The sequence below is a fragment of the Melopsittacus undulatus genome, chromosome 4, assembly GCF_012275295.1.
Source record: "Melopsittacus undulatus isolate bMelUnd1 chromosome 4, bMelUnd1.mat.Z, whole genome shotgun sequence".
Classification (NCBI taxonomy): Eukaryota; Metazoa; Chordata; class Aves; order Psittaciformes; family Psittaculidae; genus Melopsittacus; species Melopsittacus undulatus.
Window position 1 is genome coordinate 67,385,791 of NC_047530.1, and position 25,742 is coordinate 67,411,532.

The 25,742-nt window shown below is 42.4% G+C and overlaps 1 protein-coding gene across 4 annotated transcripts in view; it reads left to right on the forward strand.

Moving 5' to 3' along the window:
• The first annotated feature begins 752 nt into the window (after positions 1-752).
• The window catches only part of MACROH2A2 (macroH2A.2 histone), a 28,401-nt gene continuing 3,411 nt past the window's right edge, over positions 753-25,742 (forward strand). The window contains exons 1-8 of one of the 4 annotated variants that reach the window (XM_034061981.1): positions 753-798; positions 7,310-7,541; positions 15,519-15,625; positions 17,043-17,240; positions 18,829-18,939; positions 20,349-20,448; positions 21,382-21,471; positions 23,437-23,611. In XM_034061981.1, the coding sequence (XP_033917872.1) occupies positions 7,370-7,541; positions 15,519-15,625; positions 17,043-17,240; positions 18,829-18,939; positions 20,349-20,448; positions 21,382-21,471; positions 23,437-23,611 (953 nt within the window). In that variant the 5' untranslated portion in view covers positions 753-798; positions 7,310-7,369. Of the gene's footprint in view, positions 799-1,555; positions 1,711-1,994; positions 2,198-7,309; positions 7,542-15,518; positions 15,626-17,042; positions 17,241-18,828; positions 18,940-20,348; positions 20,449-21,381; positions 21,472-23,436; positions 23,612-25,742 lie in introns of those variants that run through there. The other 3 variants (XM_005153693.4, XM_031053193.2, XM_031053191.2) reach the window with 3 other exon arrangements.

Genomic DNA, 25,742 nt, shown 5'->3' on the forward strand with positions numbered 1-25,742 from the left:
TTTCATTTAGAAAGCAAGTTAAGTTTGCAGCCCTCCTGGCTGAGTTGAAAAGCTTGTGAGCGCCTTAAACGCTCCACTGCAACAAGACACAAAGAGCTGTCAGTACTCTTTGTTACGGTGGTTTTAAGCCAGTTCGGGGATGCTGGAACACTTGGAATAAACGCACCGCACCAAGACGCTCAGGTCACCTTGATTGGGATACAGGGATGGGCGGCTCCCTTCCTAACAAAAATCAGGGAGGGTGTACGGAGGGCACCTCAAAACCCATCACCTGGGCATCAGCCCATGAAACCTCCGCGACTCCCTAACTCCTTCACCTGAGGAGGATGGCAAACCACACATCCCCTTTATGCTCCCGAGCACTGCAAGCCCCTCGGCTCCCGCGGACCGGGGTCAGGGGAGCCCTTTCTCTGCTGGGCAGTGATGGAGGAGGCGGGGAGGGGGTGCCTGTGGGAAGGCAGCAGCAGCCCTGGGGCCCGGGCAAGGAGGAGCGGCGCGATGCCTGTGAGGGCGGCAGCGATAGGGGGGTTGTTGCAGGCCCGGGCTGCAGTGACTCCTCCTAGAGGCGGTATGCGGAGCAGGAGGAAACCCCTTCCACCCCCCTCTAGAAGAGCTGCCGCCATCTCCATTGAAACGTACAATACGGGAGGAGAGCCGGCGGCTGAGGCGGAGCGAGGGTGCGGGCGGGGGGTGGGGGAGCCGAAAAGGGGGAAGTGGAGGGGGGGGGGGGCAAGAAGAAGAGGAAAAGAAGGGGAGAAAAAGGAAAAAGAGGAAGGAAACAGCAGAAGGCGCCGGCAGGTGAGGGGAGCGGCGGCGCGGGGGCTCCGGGGCTGCGGCGAGGCCCGCTCCTCTCCTTCCCTGTCCCCGCTCCTGGGCGCTAGACCCACGTCCCCATCACCTCCTCCCGTCGCTGCTGCCGCTGTCCGCAGACCCCCGGACGGGCCTGGCCACGGCCGGGGCGGGGGCAGCGCCGCGGCCGCCGTGAGGGGCAGGGGCGCTGGGGGAGGGGGCGGTGAGCGGCCCTGGGGAGGGACCGCCGCGGGGCGCGAGGCGGCGGCGCGGGGGCCGTCCCCAGGGGGCGGGGACGCGAGGCCTCCCCACGGCCTCCGTTCCTCCCTCAGCCCCGCAGCCGGGCGGGGCCGCGGCGCTGCCCATGCCCCGGGACCCGTTACCGGGACCCGTGCCCCGGACCCGTGTCCCTGACCCGTGCCCCGGGACCGCTCCCGGGCGGCGGCGGAACCTCCGCGGCGGCGGAAGCGAACCTGCTGAGGGGCATGGCGGCGAAGGAGGCTTTGCGCGGGAAACCCGCCGGCCACTCCCCCCCCGCCTCCGCCACGCCTTCAGGGCGCCTGCGCGGCTGGCTACGGAGCGCGCACGCGGCACGGCCGCGTGTCCCAGCCCCTTAGCCATCGCTCACCGCCTCCCTGCCAATCAGCGCGCTCCCTCGTAGCGCTGGCCAATCAGCGGGAGGAGTGGGGCGGTGCCAGCCGGGGTCGGGTCGCGCTGCCGGCCTAGAGGGTGATGGGTGAGCGGTTCGGCTGCCTGAGGAGCAGTTCACGTGTCTTGGCAGCGGCCGGGCCGGTAACGGCCGCAGTCCGCAGCCGGCGGCACCGGGCTGCATGGGCTTGAAGCGGCTCCAGCCGGAGCCCGGCGGGGACCGGGTCGGCCCCGTGCGAGCTCGGCAGCTCTCTGGAAGGTCAAGAGGAGTCGGTGTGTGAGCCATGCTTTGCCCCCGCCGTGTGTGAGGGGAAGATACCTCTGCGAGGGCACACGGGTCTTTCGGGCTTTAGGGTGCCCGTGAAGCTTCTTGCAGTGGGGACACGCTCTGTGCCTGTCGGTTTGGAGTAGGTTGGGTCCAGGAGACACACTGCTTGGCCACTAGTGCTGTGTGTGTGCATTGATTGTGCCTTACCAGTTTATTCGGTTAACAGGCCTTGCTTTAGCTCTTCTGTGTTATTTTATCAACGTGGCTTTTGAATATGAATGTACAAAGTTGGCACCTAGATGCAACGTCTTTGGGTTGTCAATTCCTAGCTGTTCATATAGATCTTAAGATGAAGATGAGGAAAGTGCTGGCATTCTGATCGTCCTACATGGCCTTCAGCCTTTGTCTGCTGAATTTAAGTCTCCTCAGTATTTGGAAGTTCACATTTCCAGATACCAAGCAGGTGTGAGTCATCTGGAAATGATGCCCAAGGTATAATTGGTGAATAAACTCGGTAGAGATGGTTCTAATACAAAGGGTTGGAAAGACAAGGGGTGTTGGTTCTGTGGTCCAGGCCACCAATGCTGGCATCCAGTTATGGCCAAGCGTTCCAGCCTGTCGGAGCTTCTGATGTAGCTCCTATAGCAGTGTCCACTTCTGAACCTCTAGTTGTCCCAGGGGGAGTTCCTGGCACACTGTGCAAAATTCCCTCTGCCAAATTACATTGTAGCTACCTGTAAAGTCCAGCAGGTTAAGCTTCAATGCTGGCTGATTTAATTTGGTTGGGTGTTTACTCAGCCATAGCTCAAATATTTAGTGATAACTGGTTGCTGGTGTGCATTTGGCAGTTGTAGCTGTTACCTTAGCTTGCCTCTGTGGTGTGTGTGTTCTGGGATGGGAAGAGGAACAGCCTGAATTTACTTTTCTCCTCCAGTGTTGCAACAGTTTTGGTTCTTTGACCATTTTCTGTGGTTTTATTTTGAGAAAAATTTAGATTTGATTTATCTTAGGCATTTTGTACTGTGTTGAACTTCCTGATACGTATTCATGCTTTCTTGCTAGACCTTAACATATTAATGTCTGAAATTGTTTTTTGGCCAGCTTTTCAAGTTCAGCCTCACTTAGAGGCTGCAATCTGTTTCTGTCTGCAAGTTGCTCTTAGTTCTGTGAAAATTATGTGCCTTTACTGCATAAACATGATTCTGAGATTTTGCTATTCTGTGCATCCATGTAGGAAGGACTGGAAAGGGATTTTAAGGTTGCTTTGATAAAGCTTGATCCATTTGGATGTGGTGTGGGATGCAAATTGAACAATGGTGAAAGGAATATCCTAGGGCAGTTTGTTGTTTCATTTTCCATGTGGAGCAGTTATTACCCTCTGCTGATGGTGGTGAAGGAAATGGAGTGGTAGTGTCTGTGATGAAGAGACCCTCCAAGTGGCCAAAGCAGACTGCCTGAGAGAGGTGAGGAGGTAAAGCTCTTTTCCAGCAGGCAGGAAGAAAATGTTTCTGGATTCTTTGGGATCTGCAGATGATACAGCTCAACAGAGGAAAGCCCAGCTTGCAAAAGCCTACCCTATTTTCGTGTTACTGTAGAGAGCTCCATGAGATCTGGTAGCTATTAAATCCCCCATAACAACACAGGGATGTTGGAGTCATAGCAGAGTAGGAGTGTGCCGTGACTGATTAAGAGATTGGAAAAGTTAATTGCTTTAAATTGCCCAAGCCTCATGATGTCATGGTAGCCAGATATAGATGCTGTTCTACAACACAGCAAGGAGGGACTCCTCTATTTTTTTAATGAAGGCTGTAGTTTATAAGGACAAACTTGGAGATGATGAATCAGCTAGCAGTGAGGGAACTAATGTGGGTAGGCTCAACTGCTTTTCAGCTGGTAAGCCTTTGGAGCTTAGCTCTGTCACCCAAAGAGAACAATTAGGACAGCAGTGCTCAGCTTGTAGCTCTTCAGCTGTTGGCAGCTTTGGAGCAGTTCAGGAGACTGCATCATGTAACTGTGTCAGGGCTGAGCTGATGTCCCTCCTCCAAAGTAAACCAAATCCCTGCCTGTGGAAAGAATGATTCAGCAGGATCTGAACCCCTGGGCCTTGCTGCAGACCAGGTATAGCTCTTCTGTGCAACAGAACTTGGAGATCCCAAAGACTGACAGTCACCTGAGCTTAGTGTCTGCCATTCAGGGTGGCTAGTGTAGATAGCTGGCAGCCCCAGTATACCACATTTCTTTGGCCAGGTCCACAGGAGCTGTATTTTAATAGGTGTGACTGTGCCATAGCTTGGCTTTCTACCAAGAATTGCCTCTCATAGGGCTCAAGATGAGGCAAGAACACGCTGTTGTGTATATCACTCCCGAGTACACCCTGGTCCATGTGAGTTGCAAAGAGAAAGAGTATTAGCAGAGTTTTGAAACTTCTCTTGTAATTAGGTTCTCACGTAATCCTGCAGACATACCTGATCTGTTGCCTGCAGTGTGTTTGGAAAAATGTCTGGGATTCCAGAGGTTGCCTTGGCAGTCAGGGAAAAAGCTGAGACTTGCTGTGAGAGAGAAGGGAAAAATAAAGGGGTAGACAGGGTAGAAAGTTCAGTGAGACAACAGAAGTGATTAATTAAACAAGAAGTTACATAATGCAGTAGCATGCCCCAGAGTAGTGTGCTTAGTTATACAAATACGTTTTGATTCTCTATCACAGAGATCAAGTGCAACTACAGTATTTTCTATGGATGTAATCTAATCTCATGATGTTTGCTTTGGTTTTTGTTTTTTTTTTTTTTTTTTTCCAATTGATTTACAGGCAGTTGAGATTTGGTGCTACAGGAGCAAATATATCAGAGGTCAGCTTAATATTATTTTGATACATGTTTTGTTGTAGTATCCCTACTCCCTGTCAGGATTTCAGCGCTGGATTGAAGTCTGGGGTGATGAAACTGGCCTACTGGAATTGCAGGGATCTGATCACAACCTAGTGCATGTGCTCCTAAGTTCCACTTTAAAATGAGTTAATGTTGCATGTATTACTCATGAGAGAAGGCTGTTCCAGAAGTTTGCTCCTCTGATGGCTAGAAACCTAATTCCCAGTCTGCGTTTAGTCATTAATTTGAATGTCAGTTATCACAAACTGAAAAGGACACTTTATAAATGTTAATTGGTAGCTTAATATGAAATTGAAAATTTATAAAGGGTTTATCACAAATTTCATTTAGTAAGAGGGCTGGGAGGAAGGAACCTCAAGAGATCACCTTATACAGCCTCCATCCCCAGGCAGATCAAGCCCTGTCTGTGCTATTTCTGACATACATTTTGTAACTGTTCTAAAGTTGTCTTGGTGGGAGGATTCTGGCACCTGCCTGTCTGACCAAGTCCAGTGCTGTGCTTTCTTAAGAGTCCTGCTCTTCTTCTGTCACTTTCATAGGGAGCACTTCCTCCACCTTCGAAGCAGCATCTCTAAAGGCTATTATCATGTCTCTCTGCTTCTTTTCACCTTCCGATTGCTCTTACTGCCCTCCTTTGGATTCTCATTGCTGTGCATGCCTGAAGTGTGGTATCCGTGGTTGGACACAGCTCAGTTTAGTGCTGGCTGTCCTCTTGCTTGTACACCTTGATGCAAGGTTTGCCTTTTCACAACAGCTCTTTCCACCTTCCCCTCTCTGCCACCTCCCACCCCCTTCCCACCCCCCAATCAATGGGGGGGTCTAATCAATGGAGCTGCTTCCTAGTAATCACTCTCTGTCCTACACAACTGGTTTCTTCTGCATCAGTGCAATTAATAGATTGCTTGGGATTTTTTTCCACCTGTGTCTGTTTGAAGTGGCCATTGCCTTTGATCAGCACTTGCAGGTGACAGTTCATGAGCTCTTTTACTACTGCTCATGATTCCAGGCTGGCAGTTCACAGGAATGGGATGATGAGCAACATCAATTTTGAGGTGTCTGTGTCTGATAGGTTTACTGGTATAATCTTTCCCAACTTTTGTTATCATGCCCAGATGATATATTGCACGCAGAAAGAAAACATTATCTGGCTGATGGACCAAGGACACACCAGGGTTTTATAGATCCCTGAGGCCCTGTGATGATTTTGTTTCCTTGATATCATAAGTGAAACCAGTGTTCAAGTTAGGTTGTCTTAGTAACCAGCCCTTGACTTTGGGTGTTATGGATGAGCTGGTTTCTGGGAATGTCTGGCTTCATACGGGACAAGTGACACTCTGCATGTGCACTTGATTTTAATAAGCAGGTTAAGAATGAAACAGATTTCTGTGTGTTTCTTGGTTGAATATTGATTATTCCCAAGGGCTTACAGTGTTTTCAAACAACTTTTCTCTTTTGTTTTTCTCTTTATTTTTTTAAGGCTATTTAAAATGCAAATTATTATAAAATTGAACAGTATCCCCTAAAGTTATCATAATGCTTTATAAGTCTTCCTTTGTTTCATTGAGGTGGATGAATATAATAAAGTAGCTATGCCTTCATTGACGGAAATACCATCTGTGACAGATATGCTTTTTGTTTACTTCAGAGGAGTAACCAGGATCATAATTAGGCCACAAGGACAGCTATTGAAATGGAGTCAAAAACAATTTTTGTAAACAGAGTTAAAACTTCATCCTTATTTGACTGCAGGTGAGAGCTAGAGATGTAGCTAAAACCCATACACACCAGAGTGGCTGACACCAGGGTTTGTTGTCTGTTTACCAGCAATCTCACAGTTGCCAAAAAAAAACAAAGAGAAAATAAGATTTGTTCTGTTTGCTCCTACATATAGACTAGACTGGCTCTTAATGCAGGGAATAAAACCCTACACCTTCAGGGAGCTTGATGGACAGAAAAACCTGGTAGTCAGTCTTTTTAAGATGAGAGATTAAAAACCTCTGCTGTGGAGGAAGGTTCTGGGGCTCCTGGGAGCTGCTGCAAAGGTGATCCGGGGAGAATTATGGAAGTGGTGAAGTCTGTGAGCTGGCCGTCAGTTCCTGAGGCCAGAGCAGCCCTAGGAGAGGTGCTTGAAACATAGCTGCTTGCCTGCTGCTCTGCTTCAGCCATGCGTGTGAAATTCCCCGTATAAGAGGCTCGTGAAGAAGCAGTGTGTTTGTAGGTAGGGTTTATCTTCTGTGCAAGCAGTACAACTTTCTCCACTTAGAGGTGGCACCAGTGTCTGGTTTTCAGCTTTTTTAATGCTGTCCATTGTGCCAGAACTTCTCAGCTGTTTATAACTTGCTAAACTTGACAATCAGAATGGAAATCTGCCCTGGTGTGGTTTGGTTTTGTTTTGGTGGGGTTTTTGTGTGTTGGTTTTTGTTTGGTTGTTTTGGTTTTGGTTTTGTTTTTTTTAAAGTCATTTAATGTCCATATTTATTTATTATATTTTATACATATATATATAATCCAAGCCACTTTTCTGTGATATTGCTACACTGAAAGAGCAGTAATCAGTAGTTATAGCAAATGTTCGAGTTATCCAGCTTTTAATGAACAATGCTTCAGCTTGAACAGGTATTGAGAATGGGTTTGGATTTTTTTCTTCTGGAAGAATGAGATAATGTATAAAGCTGTTTCACACGTGCTGAACACCCATCCTGTTTCTTTTGTCTTGCAGCTTTTGGATTGGAGCAAGGGGTTAAGAATCACCAGCAATTGAAAAGCACAAAGCTGCAAGATGTCGGGCCGAAGTGGGAAGAAAAAAATGTCCAAACTCTCACGCTCAAGCAGGGCAGGTGTCATTTTCCCTGTGGGAAGAATGATGCGCTACTTAAAGAAGGGAACATACAAGTACCGGATAGGTGTTGGAGCACCAGTTTACATGGCAGCCGTCATAGAGTACCTAGCAGGTAAACCAGGAACCTGATCCTGGAAGTGCTGATAACACAAAAAGAAGCCAGGGATATCCATGGAATGAGATACAAACGTGTTCAGCACTTCTGAAACTCAGGCTCTGCAAGTGCAGCACTGATTTGTTGAAATTCACTTCAAATGTTAAGAAGATAAATTTGCTTCTTGAAGAGGCTGAGGATGGAAATTTTCTCCTTGAGAGGCATGATGCTTGGAAGGATTATTTTTTTATTGCTTTGCAGAGTGATGAGTCACATCTAGGTAGTTTCCGTCCAAGAAAAAACTGATGTGAATTAGGCTTTTGATACACCTGGATACAACAGGAGAAAAGAGCACAAACTCACCTTGTGCTGCACCTGTTGTGCTTTTTAAGTGAGCAAACTGTTTCTCTGTTTGCATTTCTCCTTGCAGAACAGTGGTAACGTGTTATGAAATATGGAGGTTGTTCATTTGGCTTGCCTAAGTATATAAAAAAGTGTTTCAGGGTTCAAATCTTCCCACATACCTGAGGTTTCCCTCCCTTTCTGAAATTGACCTCAGAGGAAGGGGCAGATGTGACATGGTGATACAATATACTGCAACATACTGTGATGTATATTGTAATACTTTACTGGCCTATGATCGTATCTGCTCCGTTTCTTATTTAATTGTGGAAAATAGCATCTTAGTCAATTGTTACAAAGCCCAGTGCAAAGAGGATTCTGGTTCAGGTTATTTAGGTGCTAGAGATCAAGACTGAGGTGCATTAGAGAATCAATGAGGAGTCACAAGCCTGGATGAAATTAGCTGAGTAAATTGTGTTTCAGAAGCATAGCTATTCCAGAGTGGCATGGAAGAAGCTTGCATGGAGCCTGGTTGGCCATATAGCAGCATACAGTCTTTATGTAAACATTTTTTTACACATGAAACACTGTTCTTGTTACCAGACAATAAAAAGCACTGTTCTCCTTCAAAATCTGCAATAGTGATAATTTCACTATTAAAACTAAATTTCTGACCATGCCTAATAGCATGTTATGGAAACATCCACGTTTCTGCTGATTAATTGCAGGATGAGGATTGATTATTATTTTTTTCTTTTTTGTGAGGTTACTTGTGGAGTTGGAGTGAAAAAGTGTTGCTTATGTGAAAGAAATGCAAACACAATGTTTAAGGTTGCATTTATGTTCACCTGCAGCTCCTTCAAGAGCTGAGTCCAGAAAACAAGCTGGTTTTAAAATAAAATATCACTGAAAAGCAGAATCAGAATCCAAGATGATGAGTGTTTCTCCCACTCATTTGATTTTATTGTGTGAGAAAAAACATTAAGTTTATTTGATCATAGAGAAAGATTAGTTCTGAAAGGGATTTTGGAGAAGACATTTTACTTCATTAAGAACATATATATTTGCACAATCCAGTTTCATACATTAAAAATTAAGTCTTGTAACTGCAGAAGTCTCTCAGTGGAGTTGGTGCAGTTGTGCTGTACTGGGGAAGTCCTTGGCTTGCACAGCTTGCTGCAGTTTGCAACAGAGTGGTGCTCAGCTTGTAGGGTTTGCACCAGATTGCTGCTCAGCAAGGGTGATTCAGGAGGTGCAGGGACTTGGAGGGGGAAAGGTGGAGATACAGGATTCATCTTGCAGCTCCCCTGTTCTACCACAGTGATTTTTTGATCTTGTTTTTGTTGATATACCTGTCTTATGTTTTCTAGTGGTGGTTCAGACTTTTTCAGGAATGTCATTAATATGAATTTCTCTATAATAAGGTGTGTTTGCTTTACTTTATCATCAGTTGTGGATCGCTTAGAAGTTATCTACAGACTTTGGGATGTCTGGGTATTGCAAGATGAAACCCATGTTGCATGGGGTTTGGAAACTGCAGTAACTTCTATAACTGAATAACATGCTGCAGAGTGACTGCTGGGCTTCAGTCTGTAGAGGAATATAGTGTTTTTTCTTTTCCCACTCCACAAGGGTCTATAGCATTCAAAAGAGTTTCTAGTGCAAACATTTGGGGATACTTATTCTGAGCTCTGGCAATTATTACAAGGTGTAATAATAAATTTTCAACAGCACATCTAGTATGTGCAGCATTTTGTTACTGTAGACTGAGTTATAGTCATCGTTTTGTAATGCACAGTGCAGTACTGTTTACCTATTATCTGAACTAGAACAATGTATATCTTGGCTCCATTTCTGGCTAGTAAGTGCGGTTTGAATTACATCATTAATATGGTAAGGGCAGATTATGTGTGGGCCTACACTTTGTTTTAGAGAAAAAGAATGTGTAGTCAACCAGGCAAGCAACTGCTAGATATGTAGGCTGGGGGCCTGTGTAAATTGTAAGGGAATGCTGTTTTAAGCTGTTTGGCTCAGCAGAGACCCCATCTTGTCCCAACCCTGTATATGTTGTAATAGGATGGAGTCATGTTTCTGAGCAAACACCTATTGCTTGTGGGTAATGGTCTTTCCAAACCAAAGTTTCTGTGCTCTACTCAGAGTTTTGTTTGCAAAGATTACAAAGGTGTCTAGTTTAATTAAAAATCACTGTTGCAACATCAAACCCTCTATGTTTGTGTGAATATAGTCTTTAGTTTTGTGAAGCCTTTAGAAACAAAATGTCCTTTCCAAGGCTGTTGTCAAAAGGGGTATTATATGCCAAATGGGTAATATTTATTATTACCTTTATTAGCTTTATCTGATACTTCCTATTGCAGATTCCAGTTTTCTGTCATGGAGTTGCAACTATGAAATGGCTCCTCAGACTGAAAGCCTGTGTGCAGGAGAACTGCTTCAGCCTAGACCTGGGAGGGTGGGAGTAAGGGCGCCTGGTCCTGTAACTGTTTCACAGGTGCAGGTTAAACCATATTTTTCTGCTATATTAACACATTACTGAGAACTTCTCTAAATGCCTGTGTGCTTGTCTGTGTTCGAGCAGAGACTTGATGCTTTACGAAAGGGGAATGGTAGTCTTTGCCATCTCAGAGAAATCTGCTCTCTTTGACCAAGCTGTAACATCGAAAAAGCACAGGTTGCTTATGCTCAGCAGAGACTTCTCTGATTTGAACAACTAAAATCTCCGAAGACTTGGTCCTCCCTGAGCACGTTCCAGCCTCTCTCAGTGCCCAGTGCTGCCCAGGCTGTCTACTCATTGTGTCCCTAGAGTGACAGAGCATGCCTCAGCCTTTCAGCACCAACATGTGACAGGATTGCTCATGGAACACACAGTGACTGAGCATGCTTCAGCCCATGGCTGCAGGTGCTCACAAGAACTTTATCTCTCAGTGCTGTCCCTGGCTGCTCCTGGTCTTAGCACAGAGCAGGGAGTGGGCTTTCTGTGGTCTTGGTGGTACTGGGCAGACAGGGGAAGAAGCTTTCTGATTTGAAGACAGAAGCCACACAGGTGGGTGGCAAGAGGGTCTGGGACTGACGGCAGGGAGTACATGAATAGGAAGGAGTTGAAGGAGAGGCTAATCCTGCTTTACTGTTCATGGTGTGGGAAGGGCAGGCTGGAATTAACTGAATAAACAAACTAGGGAACAGGTTCCACACTGGTGAGAGAAGGAAACAGAACAGATCATAACCTTCTGGGGAGATGATGATGGGAGAAGAATATTGATGCTGGAGACAGAGCCGTGAATGGAAAGCTGAACTGATGGCCAGTGGGAAGGAGTGTCCAACAATCCTGACAGGATGCTGGAGGGTAAGTTGGAAAAATAGGGCATAGGTGAAGGACTGAATGGAGAGCTTGCTGAAAATGAAGAACCTAGAAAGGCAAATTGAGCTTGAGTATTACTACAACTGAGAAGAGTGGATAGGAGAAATTGAGACCGTCCAAGAAAGGCAATTGAGATACAAGTTTCGGGTGTGGATTGTCAAGGAAAGGAGAACAGGCTATGGAGCTAGGAAAGCAAGTCATGGCTGGTGTATGAGGCTGGAAGGATCAAACAGGACCAGAGCTGTCTGCATACATCCAGGGCCTAGCATGGTCCAACAATTCTCATGTGAGCTATCAAGTGTGCATGTCATTAGTTGATGGCCCATAATTGTGTTGCCCTGAAGCGCTGAGTCTTTTGACTAGCATCATCCGGGTGGTGCATATATGTCTTGAGCATCTTTATTCAGGATGTCATGTGGTTCCGGCTGCCTCTTGGCTTATGTATGAGTTCTTTGTCACGAGCCACTAGATCCCCATTTTTTCCCCTTGTATGCAGGATTGATTGTGGCAGCACCAAAGCCATTATCAATGCCAAATCTGGGCTTTGGCTTAGCAACTCCATTGTTAAAATGCCAGCTATCACCACAATGTATCTCAAAAAGAGGTACTTTGACCTCGACTGATGAGGATGTGAGGAGGATCACATCAGTGTTCTATGGCTTTTTTTTTTCATAATCTCTCTATGCTGTTTTATATCTCAGACTTGAAAATCATATTGCAAATATGCAGTTTAATTCCTGTCCAGAAGGTTGTGTTTGCTTCAGCAGTGTTGGGCTCCACGGGCTTTAGTTAAAACTCCATGAAAAATGGGCCTGAAATCCATTGGATTTATGGACTTTGCAACAGATGCATGCCAGGCTATGCTCTGCATGTACATGGGGCTAACTGCAGTCATTATCATCTAAATCAAACATCAACTGTGTGTGTCCCATAATGCACCTTCCCAAAATGTTGGCAAAAAATGCAGATGCCTCTTGATTAGGAAGCAGAAGACATATGAATGGTGTACTGATCAGAGGAACTCATGGAAAGTGTCAATAGTTAGCCGTTTTCTCTAAATTAGGGCAGAACACAACACCAGCAAATACTTCCTCCTTCAAAGGGCATCAACTGCTATACTCTCCTGTCTGTTGTGCTTATCTGCCATCAAGAGACAAATCAAGCAAATACTTGTCCACTTGCAAATGAAGGACAAAGGACTCCATCTTTCCATAGCAAAGGTATTACTGGTAGATTTGTATGTGGTGGCATAGCAGGAACCGTTACAGTTTAACCTGAAGGAGAACTGGAAAATAACCTGTCTGCAATCTTTCCAATTCTGCTATCAGTAGTTCTCGTGCACCTTTCTTATCAGTTCAGCTGAGTACTTCACAAAAGCAGGCAGAGCTAAGCTGAACAAACAGCTTTGGCCTGGCTAGGATGCTTTTAGTTCCCAGACACTGCCAAATCTGTTGATCCAGCAGCTAAAGAAACCTTCATTTATTTTTTCCTGTATGTTACAGGATAACAAATTGTAATCCCATTCAGGTTATAGCTTGGCTGCTGCTTGGGATAGTTGGAATAGTTCCCTGCTCCCAAGTGCTTATCAATCAGGAGAAAGGATCCTTTTAAAATACCATGTGTTGTGTACAGACAGTGAAAAGTTCTGGGCATTACCCTGTTGACCAGCATTTGATGTCTCTCTGAGGCCCAAGTAAACTGTGGAGTGTACATGATGAGCTAGTTTGCTTGTAACCATCTGCATTTAAGAGGTCTGAACTTGAAGTTATGCTTTCAGTGTGGAAGGCATTTTTCTGCATTTTGACTCTTGGTGGAAGTAAGATTACTTTCAAATTTTATTTTAGTTTTTAATGCCTGCTGCTAAAAGCATATAAAGTAAAATGATGTCTGAGAATATTAAGATGTCTGATTTCAAGATAGCTTGATATAGTACAGGACTTTATTGTAGGACCTATATTATACATTCTTATATATTCTTATATATGAGTGTAGGTAACCTCAGCTGGAGCTACTTGAAAGGTAAAGCAGTTTCTGTAGGGATCTGTTATTACCAGCAGAGACTGTGAAAACTGAGCCCTCCAGATTTGATGTTGAACTTTGCAAGTGCCATTTTATATTCTTAAGCCTGTTTAGTGTCTGCCTCCAGCATCAGAAAAGTATGCATATAAACAATCATTTGAGGGAGGTAAGGCAGTTATTCACCTATGCAAACGAATGACAGCCTTTGATAAGTTACGGGTGTATTCCACAATCTGCCATACATCATCTCTGCCTTGGATTCCCTTCTTTCTGGTGTCCTGTGGTAGATGGCTGGCATTTGAGTGTTCTGCATTTTTTGCTCTTAACATTAGGCAGAGGACATTTGAGTGCACCATCAGGATGCTGCTGGCCAAAGGACCCAGAACCTGGGGGACTTGGGTGAGCACACAGGTAGCAGGATGTGCGTGTTTTTGGCACATCTGAGAGAACTTCAGTTACCACACAGGTAAGTATGTGTTGCCTTTTTATTTCCCTGATGCAGTTTTCCTCTGCTATCAGCACACACCTGCAAAATCCACTGGAGAAGTCTGGGTCTCTTTTCTTCCTTTGTGCTGGTCTGCACAATGGATGGCAATCTGTTCCTGTTGTCTGCTGCTGTATTAGCTCCACTGGCAGAGGTCTGGGAAAAGGGTCTGAAACTTCCAGCCCTGCAGCCCCACTGGGGTGAATATAGCTGGCTTATGCAGGACCTCTGTTCAGTCTCCTCCTTTGAAGTCCAAGTCAGATGCTTCAGAGTTATGAAATGCTGGAGCTGAGGCTGCTGCCCTAACTTTTAATGTAGGCAGAGCGTGTGTTTGTGGTGTGATACTGTTTCTGACTGTCCCATCACACACTGCTTTTTGCTCATGGCAGTGCCCTTGCTATCATAAGAACAGTTCTGTTATTTTGTAACATTTAGATGCTTGTCTTTGCAAATTTGATAATGTTTCTTGGGAATTAGGCATGAATAATTATTCAAATTTTCAACAGACTGGCTGTTTCTTAAATAATTCACCATATGATTTTAAAAAACGTCTTTTACATCTTCAACATTCAGTTAAATATGTATGCTGTGTAGTAGTGAAAACTGGATGACAAGTATGTACTTTTGTCATTCTAACTGAATGAAATTGAAAGCTTGTATGAATTGAGAGCTAAACCTCATACTGAATCCTTTGAATTTTAGCCAGAGAGCATGTAGATTTCAGCTAGATTTTTCCTCAAAGTTCTTTTTAAGAATAGGTACAGTTCTTATTTTGCTTATAAAAAGGAGTGAGATATCATTAAAAGGACGGTGATGGGCTGTGATTTTCTTATCCCTGTTATGTAAATACAAACCCAAAAAGCCAGAAGACAGGGGCACTGGATACTTTTAAAATGAAAGAAGGTGTGAATAATATTTTTATGATTATTTGGAGCAAAACATTTGCTTCTTCCTTCTCAGTGTTTCAGTAGAGTTCTTACGTGAGAAATAACTTCTGAGTAGGAGCCAACCTGTGTAAGTTATTGATTATACTGCTACAGATCAAATAAAACTCAGGAAGATGTGTCTGTGTTTCCTCTATAACAGTCAGAAAAAGCTCAGTGACTAATCACAGAATAAATATTACTGCAAATTCAGAGAAAATACTTTTGAAGTAACTTCCTGTTCCCAGAGGTGTAGAAGAAACTTTCTACCAGTACTTCATGTTCTGAAGCTTTTACCTTGTCTCTGCTTGCATCTAAGTCAAACCTCTTATGTCTTGTTCTGAAATGAAGCTTCTCACAGATTTTCAGTGCTCTTTAATGCAGAATAGCAGCACTGCTTGGCTTTGTTGGCTTTCCAAGTACTTTTTTAAATGCACCTCAGTCTTTGTCTTACCTGGTCCTGAGAATCCTTGCTGTTTTGTCAGAACTATCTGTACTGGGTTTGGGGTTTCATTGCATGCTTTACTCTTTTATTGTTTACAGACTGTTGCTCAATTGTGGACTGCTGGTGTACATTTTTTTTCCTAACTTGGCACTTGTAAAAAGTTCTGTGACCTTAGGATATTTTCTGCTAGCTATCCTTTAGGGAATTAGGAAGGACAAACGATTTTACATCAATTTACAAATATATGGAATGTGGTTTGTTTTCTGCCTTTCTGTAGCAAAGACCATTTAAAACAAGAAGCACACCTGCAAAGGCAAATGGGTATGAAGAAGGAATGTAAAATGTGTATACAGGGTGTACCTAAACTGCATTTTTGTTACTTATTTTTATCTCAATGTGTTTACAGCTGAAATTCTAGAATTAGCAGGAAATGCAGCACGAGACAACAAGAAAGGAAGAATTGCCCCCAGACACATCCTCCTGGCAGTTGCAAATGATGAGGAACTGAATCAGGTACCCATTTACATTTCAGTGCTGTGGCATGAATGGAGCTGGTATCATAGAAGTTTAGAAACAGTTTAGTCTGACACATGAATAAGAACACAATTACTGTAGCAGAAGACAACAAGCTTGTGCCCACTTCAATAAAAGCAGACAAAAAAAAAGGTTTTCTGATATCTCATCTTAAATTCTCTGATACAGATTTTGCTGCTTTTGTAGCCTGTGAGTCCTGCGGAAGTGGGTGAACTTGATGCTTTATTTTCTCCTCTGGGAGATCCAGTACTTAAAGAAAATGTGCCGTATGGAAGACCTTTTCTCAAAAGTTGTAGAAATGTGTGTTTTGTTACGTTGGCTGAGAGGCCCGTCTTGGGTGGGGATCTGGCTCACTCACTCACTATTGCTCCCTCCAGGGCTGCCTCCTTGTCTGTATGCCCAAGCCCCATTAGCAAACAGACTGTGGTTTACAGTGCTCTGACTCTGCAGATCACTTCTGCTGAACTTAACTGAGAAGAGAGATCATGGCATGGGCTGTGAATTGCAGCTTTCAGGGATACTGGAAAGGTTCCATCAGCATCAGAGTATGTCTTCTTGTTTGGCCTCATGTGAAGATGTATGACATCATTCACACCTTACAAGATTCCTGCATTCTATTTGACTGCTTTAAATAATGAAAATGTGGTGCTCATGAAGTCGTCTAGCCCTGTTCCCAGTCAGAGGGACTGAAAAGTCAAAACAGGCCAAAAGAGAGGGAAAAGCATGCTAACACTACTAGCCTGCTCCCTGCTCTGAGGCACTGGTCACTGGCCTCTAAACTGGGGACTAGATCTACTGGTGTCCATTAGGAGTTAGCCAGACTTTGTCCACTGTGGAATATCACAGCCCATTCCTGTTGTTCACCTTTGCAGAGCAGGTTCTTGAGACTCATGCTTGCTTTCATTGAATCTGTTTCCATACCAAAGGGATCTACAACCAGTCCTTTGAGCAGGACGGTGGTGCAAACATGGCTTTTTGGCTTTGGTTGGTTGGTTGGTGGTTTTTGTTGTTGTTGTTTTTCGGGGGGGGGGGGGGTTGGTTGTTTTTTATTTAAGTAGCCTGCAGGCACCTATCTTCTCTTACCCACTCACTGCTTGTGAGGAACTGAAGACAGGTATGCAGAGAAAGACTAGCAGTGGAAGAGAGACCAGTGAAGTAATGGAGTTCTCAGTGATGTCCTGGCTGACCTCACTGTCACTGCCAGGTTTTTTATAGTTGTGGATTTTCCCCTTAATGTTTTTTGTGTGTTTGTTTTCTTCATGATAAAGGGGCAAGGTGCAGTGCTGCAGGAAGTGTGGGGTTTACTTGTGTTATGTCTAATGTAGTCAGCAAAAATAGCTTGACTGACAACTAAGAGAATCTGTAATGTGCTTCTTTACTCTGCTTCTCCTTGCAGTTGCTCAAAGGTGTGACTATTGCAAGTGGAGGTGTCCTGCCCAGAATTCAGCCAGAGCTTCTAGCCAAGAAACGGGGTGCCAAAGGCAAATCTGAGACCATCCTTTCACCTGCTCCTGAGAAGAAGGGAAGGAAAACAATGGTGAACAAAAAGAGTGCCAAGAAGGCAAAATCTACCAAGGCCAGGACACCCAAAAAGGTAAGCATAAGGCAGACGAGGGATTTCAGAGGTGTGGGAGAGGAAGTGGATCAAAACTAAGATTATAAGGAGGAATAAGTGCTTCAGCATTGTTTGGAACAGCTAGAAATGGGAGGTAGGAGTTAGGAGTTGATAATAGACACAACAGGATTATCTTTCCTCTAAATTTTAGAAATAAAGGCAAACAGAGTGTTTTAATCAATTTTCACAACAAAAGCTTTTAAAGCTTTGAGGGGAACTTTTTAGATTTTGCGTGTCACCCTTTGCAATACTTTCTTGATAACAGTTTAGAATCTTTTCATCTCCACACTGTGTGGCAGTGAACTCTAGCATTTAAACAAAGGAAGCTGTATTTGAAAACATTTTCTACTTGAGACATGTCACACCTTCAGCCTTGTACAATTACCGGGTTGCTGCTGAAGGTTTTTCACTACCCAGAGAGCTTGTCTCAACATCGTACATAAATGCCGTTTTGACAGCTCTTTCTTTCATGTGTTCTTAGGTGTGTTCTTGTTCATGTTTTTTTAAAAAGAGTGGCAAGAAGAAATTAATCAGAACTTGACCACTGCACCTTCCCTTACAATTGCTGATCCTCTCTCACCATACAAATTGGTTTAATTTGGTAAAGCAGTAATCAGATCAGTGCTCCAGTGCATGCATCTTAAAACACTACTGTTTTAATTAGGTAGGATTAAATGATATTAAGCTTTGAACTAAGATTTTTAAGCTTGTGTTAAGCTTAACTTTCTGGATGCCTCTAGGCTTTAATACATTTCCATAGCTGAGAATATCCAGAAACAACTTTTTAAAAGAAAACAGAGTTGCCTAATAGGATGCTCCTGTGTATTGATCTCGCCTACCACCTTACTTTGAATTGTGCACATGCACTATTTGGAACTTGTTAAGAAGCGTTAGCTTCCTAACATACCTTAAAGCAAATACTGAGAGATGTGTGATGTTTCTGCATTCCTGGTAGATGCAGATTTGCTACTCCTGGGGCTAGCCTGCATGAAGGGGTATATCCCACAAATGGGATTTTGCATTCAAAGTTCAGTTATTAGTTATTTTGTTTTGTCATTCTTGTCATGCTTGTATGTAGGTATGATGGCTTGCTCCTGTCAATATGGATCCAGGTCTATGATTTATTAGCTGAAACTTAGGGGGGGGTTTAGATCATGAAGTTAGGTTTTTTTTTTCCCTTCAGATCGGACCATTTGAGTGGATTAAGTTTGTTTTAGTACAAGCTCTGCTCTGTTAGCAGCAGAAATAAACCAGCACACCTCCACCCATAAATAAAACCTTAATTGTTAATAAAACTGCAGATGGATGTGGACGCCCTGACTCTTAATGCGACTACAAACATATGTAATGCCTTAGATGAGCCACTGATGTTTTAGCATTACATCAACAGGAAAGACCTGTTGTTACATAGTCTTTGGGGATTAAAAGGCTACAAATAATATATTGATCTAAAAAGATGAGATGTATAGTAACTGATAAAATCTATCAATTTCTGAATAATGGTAAAATATTGATTTTTATTACTTTTTCCCTTTGAGAGTTCTTGTTTTTTAATTCCTTCAAATAGAACAAACAAAAGGACAATGAAAAAGAAGGAGCTTCAAATTCAACATCTGAAGATGGACCTGGGGATGGCTTCACTATCTTGTCCTCCAAGAGTCTTGTGCCAGGACAAAAGGTAATACAAAGTTACAACAGATTTGGATCATAGCAATGGAGTCTAGCATCAATGGAAGTATGGTTTTGATATAACACTAGTACAAAACCTCTACATTCTCCCTTAGTGGTCCCAAATTTATTGTTATAAAAGAGTATTTCTGGGCCAGGTCCCAGGATAACTCAGAACTTCCACATGTTGGTTTGTGCCAGAAGCCTATGAGCTCCATCTGAAAGTGGGCTGTGGAGTGCTACTATCTCAAATTCGAGTTCAAATTGAGAACCTCACCAGAGCTGCAGGGCATGACTACTTCTCCATCTCAGCACAGACAGGGACACCTTAGTCAGAATTACAAAAGTGCCCCACCAAAATGCCTGCATGTCGCTGGTGTCCAGCCTACTGTATGTCCCTTTGTTTTGTTTGGTTTTCCTCTGTTCTCACCAAGAAAAAGAGGGATTTTTGCCTTCTTTAGGTTTTGGGGCTTCTGAATGAAACTCGAGCTTTTCTTACAGATTTAACTATGGAGGTACAGTCAAGACTTTTTAATATCATTATTATTTCCAGTAGTAAGGTCATCTGGAAAAAAATATTTTTCTGGAAACTGGTTCTGTAAGCCCTCTGTACTGATGTCTACCCTGTTGTATGAAGCTTATGGGATCAGGTGGACTGAACTCTTTTGCTGAAGCAGTGGTCTAGAATGGGCCAGACACATACTAAATCCAGAAGATTGCTAAAAGCAGTTATCTGGCCAGGCAGATGAGGCTTGGATCAGCTCTGTTCAGGTCTGTCCTGAGTTCCTCTAAAATCTGTGTTCTTTCTTATTTAAAATGGGCAGTGCTTATTGTTCTGGTTAGGATTTAAATACTGCAGTGTTTCTTGGAAGAAGTGAGGTGTGCTGGGCACGTGTTTAGCAGCTGTCAAGTTTTATTCATTATTTTTATCAGTTGCCATATCCACATGCTTGGGTGGGTAAAGCATTCCTTATTTATGCCAGGAACTGAAAGCGTCATTAATTACTTGGGTTGCAAAGCCATTATAGATCAGGATAGTGGTCAGCCCTTCTTCTGAGCCCCCAACAGTAGTTTACTGGGGGCAAATGTTTTGACAGGAGAAAAGCTTTTTAATATTACTATTTTTTCTTGAAGCAAAAGCATTTCCAGAGTTCCCCTTTTCTTTTCAAAGTGTGATGCTAGAGCCTGAATTTTTCTAGCAGTCACTTCCTCTGGATGCCCTCCTGTGGGCAGATCACAAAATACTCTACATGGTGTAAAAATTAATTAATGGCTAAAAATCAGAATCGCACATACTGACCACAATAAAATAATCTCTGAAAGCCTGAATCTAACCTTCTTTCATTTTAGTGTTTTTGTATGAAAATGGTTTCACACTAACATTACTTTTGTTTTTTACTCCCCCATATTATTTTACAGCTTTCTTTGACACAGAGTGACATCAGCCATATTGGCTCCATGAAAGTAGAAGGCATTGTTCACCCTACAACTGCTGAAATCGACCTCAAGGAGGAAATAGGTGAGGCTTTGCTACAAGCAGTAAAAACAGATCTAGAGTTGGAACTGTAGCTGGTCTGCTAGCTGCCTGCTGAGATCCTATCCTGTTTCATCTGAGTCTTCCCCAGGCCATAAAATATCACTTACAACACTTCTGAAAATCAGGCTGGATCTGACTAGGTATAACAGGCTAATCACTAATTTATCTATTTTTAATGATGCCTTGCAGCAGTCAAAACACAGATAATTTGTTGAAGCACATGAGCAGCAAAGGTGTAAATAATAATTATTGTGGTCTTTATTGGATTATTTTTACATTTGCCTCTGAAAATTCCATGTCAAAAATTGGATACTAATAACACTTCTAATTATGCATTTCATTGTAGGATTTTACATACTTCAGAAATACTTATGCACAAAACCTTATACTGCTCATGTGAAATAATGAAATACTATTACTGTTGGTGTACAAATACGTAAATTGAAGCAATAGGGAGTAAAAAGGATATTCAGTGAGTTGCAGAGAGAGGCACAGAATCTGGTATCAGGCTTTTGGAGCAGTGTTTCCTACAGTCAGTCATCAAGACATTCAGTGGCATCCCAGTTGTGTTTATTTCAGAAAGTAGGAGGGTGTGTATGTTGAGTTGATTTTGGAGGCTGGAAATCTGAGTCCTGAAAAACCCTTTCTTCACTATTTTAGCCGTAATTCAGAGTAAGATATTCTTCTTACAGATAATTATATTAACGTGATTTCCAGTAATAACATACAGGGGTTTTCAAAACCAGTAAAAAGTAAACTTCATCTATGGCTGGACAGAGTGGTAAGTATAAATAACAGCTGTTGCTGATAGAGGGAAACAGGATAATGTGCCTGCAGTGTTCTTCTTTTAAATACAGCTGGTTTTTTTCACTGTGATACTTTGAAGCCAAGGCCTTTTGCTCTGTGTCCTTGCAGGCAAGGCATTGGAAAAGGCTGGGGGGAAGGAGTTTCTAGAAACAGTGAAAGAGCTTCGCAAATCTCAAGGACCTTTGGAAGTTGCTGAAGGTAAACACAGCTTATTTCATATGTTCTTTTGTCTGGATGTTCTGATCTGTCCTTGGTTATATACGTGCTTTTGCTTATGTGATGTAAATGTTTCTGTTTTGAAGCTCTTGCTGATATGGACAGCCTGCTTGGGGGGGAGGGGAGGGTTGGATTCCTGTGTCCTGTGCAGATTCTGGTTTTGGGCTTCTAGGTGCTACCGTAAGTTACAGCAGATTGATTATTTTATCTTAGGCAGTTTCTGTCTGTGGGAGTCCAAAATTTAAGGAAAACTTGTGCTGCCACCTATGTGCCATCTTTCCTATCCTGTTCATGCTGCATTCTGTAGTGACAATCAGAAATGGCTCTCAGTCTAACATACCAGGTGTAAGAACAGCAGTAGTTTATAAATTACTTTGCTTTCTGCATATTTGATTATAATCCAAATAATTACCTTACTTTGACAACAAAGATGTGATATGATCTTTGAAACTGGCATGGTTTTGGAAGAGCAATTGCAGCACTTCTCCCAGGCACTATAGCTACATTGCAGAAATACAAGTTACTGAAGAGTTCCCTTCAAATATTTAACACATCTGTAGCAGTGCATCATTTGGGACTTGATGCACCTTCCTTCTTCCTTTGTGGACAAGTTAAAGCAACTAAAACAAAATAAAGGTGTTGAAGGTGGCTGGAAGGCAGGTAGAAAGAAGTTACAGTGTATCTTCTAGTGCCTTATGTGGCTTGGTAGCTCAATACTCAAGAAACTAAATGCTTTAAATAGTGTAGTTTTGGAAATTGCCTAAGTGAGTAGCCTCCTTTTTTATAGTCTCAAAGGACAGGGAAATTTTTGTACAAGATGTTTTGTTTCAATTTTGCATTCAATCTCAAAGTAAACTACTTTTCTCTGTCAAAATCACTATCTAACTGGGTAATAGATACCTGTTATGCTATTAAGGCAGTCCCAGGAAGGAAGATAATCTTAGTTTAATAGATAGGAAAATGTACTCTCTCAAGCACTGAATTCTGTTGCTGTATTTGAAATTATCCTTTCTGTTTTTTGGGGCAAGTGATAGTAAATGGTTGTTAATCACTGCAGGTCTGCTGCAAACACTTCAGCTCCAGTCAGTGGGCTTGAATTCAAGTGCTGCTGACAGGATACCAGTATTGTTTTCAGTTGGTTTGCTTCCTATTGGTAAAGGCCTGCCATTTCTCTTTGATTGAAATTTCAGTAGCACAGTGAAGCATTAGACAGAATTCCTCTGTGCCTGCCACAGAATTCCTGTGTGATGGTGGACAAGTGAATAAATCCAAGTTTTTCATCCTCAGGCTTTAATTACACAGCTAATTTTGGGGTGTTTAATGCGGGATTCCCAAGACCTATATTTCCAAAAATGTTAATAGTCACAATTGCAGGAAAAGCAAACTGATATTAGGCTTTCTGAAAAATTAATCTAGCTTCCTAGTTGGTCATAACTCATGGAGACCTTCAGCAAATGTCTTTGATTTTTCATGTCGTTCTCTGAAATTACCCAACTGTCAAGTGGGTCTCAGTATTACTTCCTAACACTCTGGAGCTGTAATGCTGATGCAGGTATTTGTGAAAAGCATTCAGATAAGGCTGTGTGACAGTAATGCTGCAGTAATGCTTACTGGGGGATTGGTGTTATCGTGTTCAGTGCAAGGTTTTGGTACATTGAATAAAACAAATCCAGAGGTCATGCTTAATGAGAAAGCTAAAAAAACATTATTAACTGTGTGTTAATCAAATGAACCCTTTGTTCTTTGGTCTCCAAAGAAATAATAAGTGATCACAAAAGTAATGATGAGACAGTCACATGATGATTACAAGTGAGCCATTGTGGCATATTTTAATTCCTAATGTGTTTCCTTGGAGAAGTGATGTAATTAGGGAAGTATGTTGGATTGAGAGGTCATTGCAGGGTGGTTTCTATTCAAAACTAAATGTTATATTTTCATTTGTGTTAGCTGCACTTACTCAGTCTAGCGGCCTAGCAGCAAAGTTTGTCATCCACTGTCACATCCCACAGTGGGGCTCAGACAAGTGTGAAGAGCAGCTTGAAGAGACTGTAAAGAACTGTTTAACAGCCGCAGAAGACAAGAAGTTGAAGTCCGTGGCTTTTCCCCCGTTTCCCAGTGGCAGGTATGGCTCTTTCTGCATAGGAGGATTCTTTATCAGGTAGCAGTGTTATAATTCACTGTCAGAGCTGATGTTGTGATGAAGAAGTACCCTCTGCTCTGTGGCCTCCAGAGAAGGCTGTTGCAGGTTGCTGTCTGACACCATGCTTCTCCAGATTAGAGGAGCTTGAAGTGCAGTGTTTGCAAGGAATGACCAGAAAGCCTTTATAGAAATTAGGTAACCCACAGGAGAGCTGGGTGGACTTGCTGTGTTTTCTATTGTTGGGCAGTAATTTTCATTCTTCTGCTATGGGCCTGCACCACCTCTGGTTTTATGTTCCTTCATTTTTCTGTGGGGAATCTTACTAAAACTACATTTGTACTAGTAAGTTTATATCAGCATAATATTGAAGCCAAATAACAGTGATGCAGCCTGTGCTAGGTCAACATGGGATGTTCACTTAAGTCATCCTAAGCACATATATTAAACAGACTAGTCACACAAGATGTTTTCTTTATGAAGAAAATCTTCTCTTTGAGAAAATGTTTCTCAAATATAGTTGTGCTTTAAAAAGTGAACTATGAAACCAACTATAAAATTACACTCTTCTTTCTCAATAACTAGCAAACAAAATGTGCTTTACTAAGAAATCCAAAGCATTTATTTATTGTAAGCTGACACTTTGTTAATCTTGCTTGGTCTCTGATCACAAGAAAACTTACACAAGCCCTGCTAGCTGCAGATTTGCAATTTCGTACTGTAGTTCACACACTTGTATTTAATTTGAAATGTAACTACTGATTTTGTAAGTAATGCCCAAAGAGTAGAGTATGTAGTGCAGTTGTGTTGGCCCTGTAATGAATAAAATGAAAGTAAAACTGCATTTTGATCACTGAAATCACCACACATCACTGAATAGACAGGGGGTGAAAATGCTGTTTTTACAGAGATATTTTACAAGTCATAATAATATTTTTATGGATCAGGATAAAAGAATAAATAGAGGGGCAGTGCAATTTTTAATGTTTTTCTTCCTTCATACACATATCTTTTTTATAATGTTGTCAAAGCAAAATGTGATAAATGGTTTTACAGCTCTTTAATAATAAAGTTCAGCTTTCAACACTGAACTATAGTTTTAAATGCCACTAGAAATAGTCTGTATGGATCTCATGTCTCCTATGAGCAATATAATAATCCAGTCGTGGACCATTAGTCTTAGCACAGATCCTTCTGCTGCTGAATTCTATTTCACTCTCTGTTGCTCTTACAATTACTTCTGCTAACTGAAAATAGAGTAAGTCTTACCAGGTGCTGCTGGTTTACACTTTATCAAAGAACCTTAAAGTTGTCTGAAAAAAGGCAATTTTTCTAATAATACTTAATGGTTTTGCTGTCATGTTATTCCACCTACTTGTCTGCACAAGAAATCAGAATCACAAAATGCTGGTTTTGTTGGGATACTCGATTTTGCCAGAAATTTTCACCTTTATGATTTTCTCAGTAAACAGTAGAGAAATGCAGTTTAGATGAAATTACTTGTGCTGTGAAGCAGACATAAATTAATTGAAAAACATTTTCTAAAAGTCCTTTTTGATAGCTTGCTGCCAGAAAGGGTAGGTGCAGATGCTGCCCAGAGACTAAAAATAGGAAAATATGTTTGCTAGTACTCATTTGGATTACACTGAATATGGATAAGGCAGTTATTGCTGACTAGTTTACAAGCTCTTTTTTGGATGGTTTTTAATATATATTTATATATACACACACAGGTATGATAAGTATCTGAAATCACTAGCATAAAAATGAGTTAGAAATCAGTGGTACTAAACTTAGAAAAAAAACCAAATGCACATGGCAGTGGTGAAAAACACAGCAAAGGCTGCTATGGATGCTATTAAAAGCAATGCCATAATTTTTTAAGTGCAGGGATTGTTAGGCACTGGGATGGCTTATCCCTGTATTCTGATGTAGACCCATCACTGAAGATCTTTAAGTATAGGTTAGACAAACTTTTCAGAATCAGAAAAGTTACGTGTAATCCTGCCTCAGAGGAAGGACATAGGCTAGGTTGTGCTGGCCAGTTTTTGGGGGGCATGGATCTAACTTTATCTGGATCATTATCATGCAGTAGAACCTAAATAGGAGGCATTAA